The 12,707-nt window shown below is 37.3% G+C and overlaps 1 protein-coding gene across 4 annotated transcripts in view; it reads right to left on the reverse strand.

Moving 5' to 3' along the window:
* Positions 1-12,707, reverse strand: part of SLC16A10 (solute carrier family 16 member 10) — a 79,156-nt gene that overhangs the window by 32,185 nt on the left and 34,264 nt on the right. For all 4 annotated transcript variants that reach the window (XR_004408592.2, XR_004408591.2, XR_004408590.2 and 1 more), the window contains exon 2: positions 1,597-1,741. Coding sequence is in view for 1 of the 4 variants with exons in the window: in XM_033002906.2 (XP_032858797.2) it covers positions 1,597-1,741 (145 nt within the window). In the remaining 3 variants the exon portion in view is untranslated. The remainder of the gene's footprint in view (positions 1-1,596; positions 1,742-12,707) is intronic.

Raw genomic sequence — 12,707 nt, forward strand, 5'->3', positions numbered from 1 at the left:
AAAATTCAAATGAGCTAAAATATTTTTAAAACCTTTACAAAATAACTTGCTTTTGCATGCCTCTGCTGTGGCCTTGTTCCATTGGATATCAGAGAAACACAAGGATGACAGCATTTTGTTCAAAGAAGGAAACATCTTTCCTTTATCCAGGGATTTAATTTATAATAAGATTGGTTTAGTATTCATCACTTCGCACACTACTGGGAAGCAAGGAAGAAGAAAGACTTTTCCAAGTTGCGTTCTTTCAGTTTATCTCACCTGTGGTAACAAGCCTCTTAAAACATATCAGGAAGTCGAGTTTTTGTTTGATTTAATAAAAATGAATTAAGCAAAGTATGTGCACTTGGATTAAGAAAAAAAAAAAAAATAGAAAGCAGAAACTTGCTGAAGCAACAAGAAAACAAAGCTTTCTTTTTCCCATAAAAACAGGTTATTCCAAGTATAAACACTAGTCTCTATACTTAAGACAGAACTATTTGTCTTTTCGTCCTGTAAATTTGTGGGTAAGTTTTCACATTAGGAGGACATATGCTGAAACTAAACATATCAGCTCAGGCATAGTCAGTCCCACACTGCATGGCTCTTCATCCATCCAGATCACAGCCAGCTCACAGCTATCTGGTTCAAAGTACAGGCAGAGAAAACACATTCTCACAAACCTGTCTGTATAGATATATTATCATCTGTGTAGGAAGCTCTTCTAAATTTTGCTTTTGATTGTTCCTGTGCTTATACTGATAAGGGTGGGGAAAAAGCAGACTAAGAACTAGAGGTAACTGTGGCTTATTTTCCTGCTACTTCGTATCCTATCTTCACTAACCAATTTCTGCTGATGACTAGAATGAGCGAGTAAATTTCCCATTTCCTCATCTTCTACTGGGCATATCCAACAAATCAGCTGCTCTTGAACTTCTTAGGATTTATTCTGCAAAAGTTACATAAATGTATGAAATCAGTGGGTTTTTTGATCCAGGTTACACTTCAACTACTGTTCAAGTTTTTTCAACACAAGAAAGAACTGAGGTTTTCTTAATAAAGCCAGTAAGCCCTATGTCATTACACCAAGGTTTTTCCTATTTCTGTGTTTGGCAATTGTACCAGTGAGAATAGAAGAAAACATCAAATTTTACTAGAACATTAACATGTTCCTGGAGGTCCTACTGCATATTTATCAACATTAAAACAGTGTTTTGAAAGCAAATTGAAGGGACAGGGCCAGGGGCGTGGGGGAAGACAGATCAATGTTTATATACCTGCTAGAAAACAGCATACATGAAGCAAACATACAAGTTTATCCAGCTGTTGATCTTATGGCATTAGTCTTGCTGTTGATACATTTATACATAGTGGCTCCTGTTAAATAGGGAGCACTGTTAAGAGGTTATATTATATTTTTTAAATTACTTTTGAAGTTGAAAGGACCACTTGGAGTTTTCACAAATCATAGTTAGAAAGACACAAACAACTAAAGCAAGGTTTCTACTCAGATAATATCAAGTAGCACTGCTTACTCCATATCGTGTTGATGGGATCGGCATTACCTTTACACTGCAAAATTGATAAAAGAATTCAAGTGTAAAGAAAATAATTTTTTACCTTACAAAAGAACTTGACAGGAGTCCAGCAAACCCTACTGCAGCTCCAGTAACAGCTACTTTTCGACAACCAAACAGGTCTGTGAATATGCTGACTATTGGAGAACAGAAGAAGACCATCCCCATAGAAAGAGAACTCACCCATGCTGCAAAATAGAAAAAGATGGCATTTTAGAAGACCTGTGGATTTAAGTTTTCAGCTAGTATTTGTTTTAGTTCAGCAACATAAAATTTTAGATAAAAGTTGGGTAACAATTTGGTAACTGCTTTAAAAATATTTAAACACATTTTAAAATATATTTACCTAACATGGTAAAAGAGCTTGAGCAATTTATGTAATCAACTGATTCAGACTTTATCAGCTCACAGAATACAATTAGCTAAAGAAGTAGTTATTACTTTGACTTAAAAACCCACACCACAATTATTCCTCCAGTAATTAAGCTAGTATTCAAACTGATTACTAGGCCGTTAAAGATACCTTTGGGGCTCCATATCCATTCTGACATCAATTAGCATGTTCACTTGATTTAATCCTAAACTTTAATGACTTTAAACAGCTAAATTTCCTGAAAAAAAATAACCATTTAACTTAATTACATAGATCTAGATCATAGTGAACATTAATAATGAGTAAACAAACAACAATAGGCCTTTATATTGTAATACACACATTAGGAATATGATTTTACTTTAAATGAACTTGAGCTAGCACAACCATTTCCATGTATAATGGAAAAGTGTTGCTGCATCTGATACTGCTCCAGCTTTACAGACGTTGTTAAAACTGTACTTTGTTTAGAAATGAGTCTAGATCATTAAGATTCAGTTCAGGTGTTTACACTGAATTTTCAGCCACAAGTGTGGTTTTTATTCCACGTGTACCAAAAATATCTGCAAATAACCTAGGTAGAAGAGAATTTCATTCATTTTACATTAAAAGTCAGCTTTTTGCTTGACTTCATACAGGTGTTCAGAACCACATCGTTTACCTGCTCTCACCTAATCTATCTTTCAAACATGTATTACTGATGTTACACCTAACAGTTCTCCCAGGGCATAAAGGTAGATCAAGCTGCTGTAGCACAATAGTTACAACAAATATATTCAGGTGGGTAAATGTCCCCATCTACTTGGGGAAAAAAAAAATTGCTCTAAACAGGTAGTGGAAAAAGTTGCAGATGCAAGATGCATTGGAAGAAGTATTCTAATTTCTTTTTTAATTGTACACAGGATGAAAGAACTCTCAACCTGGAATAGATTTAAATCTGTGTAACTATAATTTTGCTTGCAATAATCATTTCTAAAGACACAGTTAGATAAACAATTGTGATTCAGTGATAAGGGCAAATAAAATAATCTGGGGGAAAAAAAAAATATAACCAAGAGACCTAATGAAGGATATTTGCAAGTATATCTATTGATACCAGTATTAGAAGTAGTGTTGTTTAAGCACCTATGAGCCCTACACATTGATGAAGACCTCATTGTGCAAGGTGCTAAGGAAGACACAGCAAAACAAACAAGCAAACAAAAAAATTGTCCTTGAAAGGGGTTACAAAGAGAACAGATGGCTAGAGAAAACCAGAAATGGGAGCACAAGAAATAAACCCTTTATTTTAGGGCAAACAATTATCTCAATGAACCATGACCTAACTGTTTGGGGCAGGGCTTCTGAGCTTATGATAAATATAATGGAGTTTCAAGGTGCGATCTGAAGAAGAGTGACATACTTCTATGGTATTTCTTGCGTTTCCTGGGTACAACTAACCTAGACAAGATAGCCCTGCCAGCCTTGCACCTCTGCAGCAGAAACACGAGGGGTATGAAGGGATAGCACAAAAGACTAGGAAGAATGAGCCCCCTGTGACACTGACTGAAAGGCAAAGACCAGATTTATGAAAGATCTGCCCTTTCTGTTCCTCTGCAGTCAAGGAAGGCTCAAATGCACCTTGGCAGGAGATCACTTTGAGATCTGTCCCATTTTACAGCCCAGATGGCTCTTGGTGTTGCAAGACAACATTATACCAACTACAACTTGTGAACAGGACTCAGGAGGGAGCACATGCTCTCATACAGCCTGGAGACCAGACAGCTGCGAAGCTTCTAAGTAGTCCAGCTTCTACAAGACTCATCACTTTACTTCTCGTTCCCAGAGTGAGCTGTAGAGAGCCTGCAGTTCTGCTGTCCAAAGGAAAATGCAAACACTAGGAGGTAGAATGTCCATGACTTTGTCACACGCACACACACCCCCCCTCAAAATAATTGGTAGCTCCACCACCATGAACAGTCCTCAGCATCTCTGCAAGACTTGCAGAGCAGCACTAAGAATTACAGAGTACCTATGGCACCTGGGGTATCTGCAAGGCCAAGAGAAAAGGCAGCTAAATCTCAAGAAGTGGACACTGCAGGACTCGATGTCCTCAGATTCCCAGTGGTATGAAGGCAGCAAGGAACAGTTGACCCTCCTGCCAGCCTTCCTGCCCAGGTATGAGAAGACAATGACAACTGTGGCACTAGACAAGCCCACAGATTACAAATTATGAGAATCCAATCTCACATGGACAGGTACATGCACCCCATTCGTGGAGATAAACAGGTAAAGAAACTGGGCAACTTAAACAGAGGTTAAATAGTTTGCATAAAATCACAGACTAAATTACTTCAGAGCCACAGATACAAGACCAGTGTCCTAATTTCCAGTTAGCACGGGTTGTGATTCAATTAGCATTCTCTTTAGTGAGATCAAATAGTTTACAGTACTTTTTAATGGCTTATACAGCTAATAAAATAATTGGAATATAAAAGCCTGAAGTGAAAACATTCAGCTCAAATCACATTCAGTTAACAACCTGCTGACTTTGCCTCTTCATGCTTCCAGGTACTAATGAAAGAAGTATGCCTGCCTTATAACTTGATTCTCTCTTCTTTGTTAAAGCAATGACATGCAAAGTCTAAAAGAGAAGAAACGTTCCCCACTGATTTTCAACACAACAGACAGTTAAGAAGGACAGCAACCTTATCCAAAGTGTTTTGGAATGACTCTGCAATTAAACTGCAGAAGTGGGAGCCCGTGCTTTACCATTTATCTACCCGATGAAAACTGGAGCCCTTTAAATTACATTTCTGTAGGACACAAGACTCTCATACTAACTTAAAGCTGTCATTTAAAGAGATGCTGCTGGTGTATCTTGTATGAAGAGCTTTATTATTTAATGCAAAGTACGTTCTTGAAGTCTAGCTTTACATGGATGCATAGTTCAAGAAAACTTACTGTATTCATCCTTTGAGAAGAAACCTAGCACCAGAAATAATTAAAATATAAGCAGAAGAGCACATGTATAAATCACTGATTTCCTTAAGGCAAAAAATCCTTGCTGCAATCTCTTGATCTTATGAAGAAACTGATGTCTACAGATTATATTCCATAGAACCAAGTAATTGTCAACTTCATTTTGCTCAACTAAATTTTCAAGCATCTTTACACTTTTTCACTCAGTATGAAAAAAGTACAATGAAATGTCTTCCACATTTTTTAAATAAAATTACAACTGTCCCAAATAAGTAATATGAAATGCAGCTTGCCAGAATAACAAGCGCTCTCTAGAGCAGTTATTACATATTAATTAAAACATTTCTCCTCCAGGCTATTGGCTGCTTTCCTGGCCACAAACTGGCTATATTCCAGAGCTGCTAATTCAGATACTAATACAGCACCTAATTGCTACATATAACTGCATTCATATTCATGCACAAAACATTTTGATTCCCATAGAAGAAAAGCTATTCCTACTTTAAGGACTTATACCTTCCTTAAGGCACTGGAAGTTAAAAATTAGCTCCTCGAAACATGTAATTGCAGAATAACCAATTCCCAAGCTTCCCTAGAAGACAGAAGTTATCCTTAGGATAAAAATATCAGACCAGAGTCTATTAGTAGCATCTATACTGATAAGTCTCTTTCTGTGACACTGAAACACATAATAGATTATAAAAAACCCCAAACTTTACTATAAATTAAAGTATCCCAAAATGCAACATCATTGCTACATGCTATTTTCTTATCAGTTCAGTACAAATTGATGTATTTCAGCTACCATCTATGTTCTCGTATTTCTTCCATTCTTTCCCTGTTCAAAAGTCTATAGCAATGAAACTATGATATAGAAATATGCATATAAAAATATGCTGCTCTTTTGCCATGAGTTTTTAAAAATCAGCCTTATTTTAAAAAGCCTTTTTTCTTCAGCTATAAATATAGTATTAAATATCTGAGCATTCACAAAATCATTCCCATCATCACAGCTAGATCATGTAGTACATATTTATCTACTAAACTATGAATCAAGCTGTTAAAATGTTTTGGTTCATTCTTTAGACTCAAGCACTAGGACTTATGAGACAACACAAAATAAAGCATTAATATATCACATTGGAATGCTTTATTGTGCATAAATTTAAATACAGGCTACTCCTCCATAGCATTTCTCTTTACGATCAAAATCTTTCTAGGTATTACAGTAAGGATCTCATCAGTTTTATCCTCACAAGTGCCTTTCAGGTGGTTGGCTTAACACAGTAATAGATTTCTTCACTCTTTAATGAACTACAAGAATTTTTTTAATATCTTCCCCCAAGATTTTTCTGGTTGAGACAGGGAACAAAAAGCTACTGTCTGGAAGACAAGTGGTATGAGGCAAGTGAATAGAATATTTAAATTGAGGATTCAAAATCAACTCAAAAATATTTTGTTTCCCCACATTCAAAAACCAGATATGTGCGTCTGTGGGGCTCATGCAGCAAAACTAGACAGCAGTAAAATTATAGTTCACTGGATAGCTTGCAGAATAATCTGTTTGGCACTACACATGCTAAGACAGAGGCACAGCCTGTGGAAACTGAAAGCAAACTTTCTACATTTAATATAACAGATTCTCATGTGCAAAGACCTATAGCTACACTGTTTTTAAGCACCTGCAAAACAGACAGGCCAACAACCCCCTAAATCAGTACCTCTGCTCACTGTCAGACATCCTTCCTAAAAATCAGTTCTCTCACCATCTTATTATGTAACTAGTACAGTAGTGCAGGCCACACTACGCTGCTAATACTTTTAAATACGAACTACAATAATGCTGGATAATGAGAAATCTTGGGTTAACTCATAATGAACAGGAAGTACAGAATCAGAGACATAGTCAAACTTGATTTATAAGATGGAAACAATACTCCTCTCATAGGGAAAGTATGTAAAATTCTTGTTTTGTGGAAGGTACTCTACACAGCAGATTTCTAAGAAAGAAATTTTAAAATTATTGTGTAAAATAAAAAATACAGGAGAAGTTATATGAATAGCAGATGTTTAGAAGTGTTTCACACTGAAAGGGTTTGTGCAGAAGTAGCCTATTACAATAAAATCATAGTGCAGAGTCAATGTAACTGATTAAATAATGGTACTCATTAACTTCTGAAAGCTCAACTTCAATAATATTTAGGAGGATTTTCTTTGTATTTTATAAAAATACTTGGAGAGAAAGGGAAGGACAGTATTTACAATATGAAAATCTTCATGCTTCCATTAAGTTATTAGTTATGCTTTATGCAAGAATAAGGAAGCCTGTGTACTCTGCCAGCTTCAAACCATTAACAGCTGAGGGACTGCCTAATCCAGGGGGTGTTGTTTTTCCTACTAAACATATTTGGACATTACTTTTTTTTCCAGTGTATTTATCAATACTCTGGTGATTTCCCCTCTGTGAACTGCCACCCTCTTCTGGAACACTTAAGCATTTTCAGCATCCTCAACTTCTTACAGCAAACTGCTCCATAACTCAATTATGGACTGTGTGAAGAACCTCCACTTCTACCATGGCCATTTACATACAAGGATATTCTCTTCAGCATAGCAGAAGATTGGCTTCCGTAATATTTGTTATGAGTGTAGCTCGGAAATTTGAGATATCCTGTTTTGAAGGAAACAAAGTGGTTATTCAAAGTTATTTCTGGAGATAATTTGCTCGTCTCCAGCTAGTATTATTAATTCCTTGCCTGCATAATCACATTTACATGGCATTTATTTTTAAAAACAAAATAATTGCCATACTGTGTAGATCAAAGACTTATTTAGCCCAGTATCTGACCACCACAAAATACTTAAGACAAAGAATATTTGAAAAAGGGCTAGCATCCTGCAGTACTTTCTCCCCGGCTATGTCCTCCCACCAGCCAGCAATAAGCAGCTTAGAAACCTCCTAAGCAGAAAGTTGCATCTAATCATTCTTCAAGAACATTTCGTTCCATCAATACTACTTTGGCTTCACTGCATTTCATTGTAATCACTTACAGAACATGTCCAGGCACCGGCACCACATAAAAAAACCAAACCTCCCCCCTTTGTTTTGAACCTGCTCATACTTCAATTCCTCTGCTGTAAAAAAGATGAACTAATCATCTCTGCTAAACTTCCTTTTGCAACCTATCATTTCATATGCCTTTATCACATCTTTTCATATTAGTTTCTTCTCCAAAATGAAACACCTTTTAGACTCTGTCTTTGTATAGAAGATACACTTCTCCCTCTTCAACCTTTATATGGAGTCTAATTATAACATCATGTTTATGCGACAAGGTAGCCAGAACTGCGTACAGTATTTAATATGGGACAAACAATCAGTTTGTGCTAACATAACTTTCTTTTCATTCTCTATACCCTCCTTATTTTTCTCCTAAGGGTAATAACTGACATAGAGATGATTTTTTTTTTCCAGCATGTATTTGGATTATATTTCTTCCCATGAGATACATACATACACTGAATTTACTCTGTCATATTAATTACTCAACAATAACACAAGAACTCATCAAGTTAACAGTCAGCCACCAACATGCTCATGTATGAGGACAGGCTACAAAGTCTGCATTTGTTCAGCCTTCAGATGAGAAGACCAGCAGCTCAAAAGGAACCTAATTAGTGCCTCCAGATATCTAATGCATGATTACTACAGAATATAAAGCTAGTCTCTCTTCAGTGGTGCACAGTGACAGGACACACACACACACACACACACAAAAACTGCAACTGCAATAAAGAATATTCCAATTAGATGTCATTAAACAATTTTTTACCATGAAGGTAGTCAAGCACCAGAATGGGATGTCCAGAAAAGCTGCGGAATTTCCATCCTTCAATACACTGAAAACTTGACTCGACAAGGCCATGAACAACCTGATCTAACTCAGAAGTTCAATGTATTTTTTAACTTGGCCCTGCTTTGAGTGAGGGGTGTCAGCACAGATAACCAGAGTCTCTTCCAACTCAAGTTATTCTAAGACACTGTACTTTATCATAGAATGGTTGGCTTTCTGGGCTGCAAGGGTACATTGCTGGCCCATTGTCAGCCTTTCATCCACTAACACCCCTGAGTCCTTCTCCTCGGGGCTGCTCTCAATCCTCTCATGGCCCAGCCTGGGTTTGTGCCTGGGATCGCCCCAACCCACGGGCAGGCCCTTGCCCTTGGCCTTGTTGCACTCCATGAGGTTTGCTCAGGCCCCGCTCTCCATCCCGCCCAGGCCCCTCGGGGTGCCATCCCTGCCCTCCCCGTGCCGACCGCGCCACCCCGCCCGCTGCCATCGGCAAACTCGCTGGGGGTGCACTCAGTCCCAGTGTCCGTGTCACTGACCAAGGTGTTAAACACCACCGGTCCCAATACCGACCCCACCCTGAGGAATACCACTCATCTGGAAGAATACGGTTCTAAACCCTTGCTTCTTGAAAAACAGGATTCTTACGACAGTGTTAAAATTAGCAGTTCTTCAGGAAAAAAAAATTTAGGTTGGCAATATTAAGCTGACAACCAATCCCTTACTTGTGAGTCTTATATGTAAAAACTCCTTCAGGTAAGAAAATAAATAAACAGAACTAAGTCATAAGATTAAAACTCCTTTTTTTTTTCTCCTTAGAAAATTTTTACTTAGGAAATGGGAAGGAGTTGAGAATATGACTTCTAAGCCAAATAGATCCTTACAAGTAGATCTCAGAAACCTATTGTTAGCATTCTAGATGCAAGCTTTATTGCTTAGAACTACTGCATCTCTCCTACTGATGCACTTTTTCCATCAATATTGTTTTATTCTTGTTGCCTGTTCCCAGCAGCATAGGGTTACACTTCACCTAAGGCAGTCCAGATACATCCTCTTTTATCTATTATCTATTTTCTCCAGAGAAAAGCTGGTAATTTCCAAGAGAACGGTTCAATACATGTTAGGTAACCAACCGAACCACTAGACCCAGCAAGTATCAGAATATCCTCCCGTGTCCACAGAGAGCCTCTGTAGGTCAGCCTCCTGGAAATTGCCAATCCTATTTTTATCCAACCTATCACTACTGAAAGACAACATCAAATGACTAGTACCACATGCCTTACACAAGCCTCTCAAAATTGTTTCAGAGACTGCTCTGTAGCTTCTCATGAATTCTGAGGAGTTTTGTTACTTGTGGGTGCAAAAGGGAGAACAACTGAATTTCCACATAGCTGTTCCCATTACTGAGCAACCCAGAGATCACAGAACAGTATGTCAGTAGGAAAGGAGAGCAGATGCTGAAATGCTTGTATGGACACGTTTAGAATTCCTACTGTTAACAAAGTGCACTGCTTGTTCTACTCCAAAGAGATCTGCTGATTCCATTAGAGAAAGTACGTATTTAAGGACTAAAAATAAATTTATGACATAATGCTGCCACAGGAAGTATCCTATACTCTGAACTCAGGTTACATGACTAGAGCTTTCAGTTTGCTTACTTTTCAGTGTATAGTTTGCAGATGTCCGAGCTAGGCTCTCCCTTAAAGCAATATTGTCCACAAAAAAAAAAAAAAAAAAACAAACAAAAAATTAAATCCCAGTTTAAATGAAAATTCTAAAATATTTTGGGCAAAGAGAATTTAGCCTGAAGAAATACCATCTCTTTTGGACACCAAACTATTCTTGAACAGGATCTAAGAATGAGAATTATCTATAAAGGATCTAATCAGTTTTCTGCAGCACACTCAAAGAGATCATGGCCAACACACAAAGATTTATGAAGCAGGGACTAGTGGAAGTATCTGACAGGTATACAAGACATTGTTTTTAGCCCACTCTTTTTTTCTTGTCCCTGAAGAAAAAGTCTTTTATTGAATAGCCTTATTATTCAAAGATACTGGTAGTTATAATGAGTCAGAAACAATGAACTATACATGACCCACTGGCTCCCAGTGAAGAGATCTTTGAACAGACACTCTGTTTCCATATCACAAACATGAAAGTGTAACTTCTGTTTTCAGCAGACATTAAGTCATTATCATTCTGAATTAGTTTATTCTGAAAAAAAAAGATTGAATGCACAAGTTTTACAAATAGCTGTAAGCTCTCCTGTGCTTATGCATAGCATCTCTTCAGTATACATGCCTTGTGACAGTCAAAATACTATCTCAGGTGTGTATGTGCCATTCTGATCTTGATGCAAGGTGAAAAAAAGCATAAACTTGCCAATATGTTGTAAAATTAGCAAAATAAGATCACAGTAGGATTAAGAAACAAACCCAAGTATTATATCAAGTCAGAACATACACCGATTTCTTCCAAGGCTTTGCACACCGTAAATGTTCTCTGACGTGCGTGACAGTGATGAAAGACCAAGTGCCAGAAGAGATTCATGTATATCCTTAATAGAGTAACCCTCCCCAAGCTGGCCATTTACAAAATAGGACTAGATGAGTTTCACCTTCTGCCTTCAGAATTAATGACAAGATTAGAATTTCTACCAAGATCAAGTTTGGGTGATCATAAGGAGCAAGAAAACAGAAAAGTCAGGAAAATGGGTATTCATGCACTGACAAAACATCCCGTATCACTGCAACTAGCTGATTATTTAACTACCATCTAATTTACATGAGCTATAACACGAGCTTAGGCAGAGTTTTGGGGGCTTTTTCACTTGTTGGTTCCCCCTTTAACAAATCAACAAAACAGATAGTAATGGAGAATCCAAAGCAAGTATCATGGGGAACTGATTGTGACATTTTTTTCAAACTATAAGGTACAAAGTAGGAACCTGAAACAGTTAAAGAAAAAGATGTTCCTATAGGCAAACAACTTTCCCTGCTACAGAGACTGCAGATCTCCTATGTAGTTTAAAAAGTTAGAGGAAAATAAACAAATGATTAAGTTAGTAAAAGCTAAAACAAGAGCTCAAAAGTGTAATGTTAGGCAAAATACTGCTGGTAGAGATTATAAGTATTAAGCTTTCAGGAACATTTAAAGGAAGGCTGAAGTTAATCATTAACGGAAAAACACATGCATTTGGATTTCATGGCAAACTGAGCTTGACCTTTGACACTTAAAGTCTGAAAATGCTGTGGTAGGAAGAATAAACAAGGAACAAATCGATAAGAAATGGCTGTAACCACTTGTTTTTCCTTTTAGAAGTCATACAATAATGTTTTCCCCAACTGTCTGAGACAGTTTCCAAAGTACCGTGTAATCACATTTTTAACTAATGGCTTCAAAAAACCTGAATTCCAGAAGCAATTTCCAGGCACATTTTTATCTTTCCTTCCTTCTCCCTGCCCCCAAATTAGCACTGATCTATTACTTTTTTTAAATACTAAACAGTTGAACACCAAGTATCACGTTCTGTTTTGATTTAGGAACAGTAACATTCTGCATAAGAAAGTATTTGCTATTAACTTCAAAGATGACAGCCTGATTTGCCAGAAAAGTTTAATCCTAACTGCTCTCCACAACCAACAGTTACAGACATATTCTGAACATATCTGTAACCAAACGTGCCATAGAACGGTCTCATGGCTTCAAGCTAGAGCACAGATCAGACCTCAAGACCCAAACTCCTAAGGTCTTAATGGCATTACTAGCCTTCTCCCTTTCCCCCACTTCACTTGCACTGGGGCAAGACCTGCAAATCAAGGTTGCCTTTTAAATGGCACAAGCATACATTTCACTTCTACAGCATCAGAAGTCCTTGTGAGACCATGATGAAGATAAAAACAGACAAGAAAAAGAAATCTTACTTCACAAGTAAGTTTGGTACACTATTTGAAGTTCAGGAGCATAGTT

Source organism: Tyto alba, unplaced genomic scaffold, assembly GCF_018691265.1.
Source record: "Tyto alba isolate M040663 unplaced genomic scaffold, T.alba_DEE_v4.0 Super-Scaffold_22, whole genome shotgun sequence".
Taxonomy (NCBI): domain Eukaryota; kingdom Metazoa; phylum Chordata; class Aves; order Strigiformes; family Tytonidae; genus Tyto; species Tyto alba.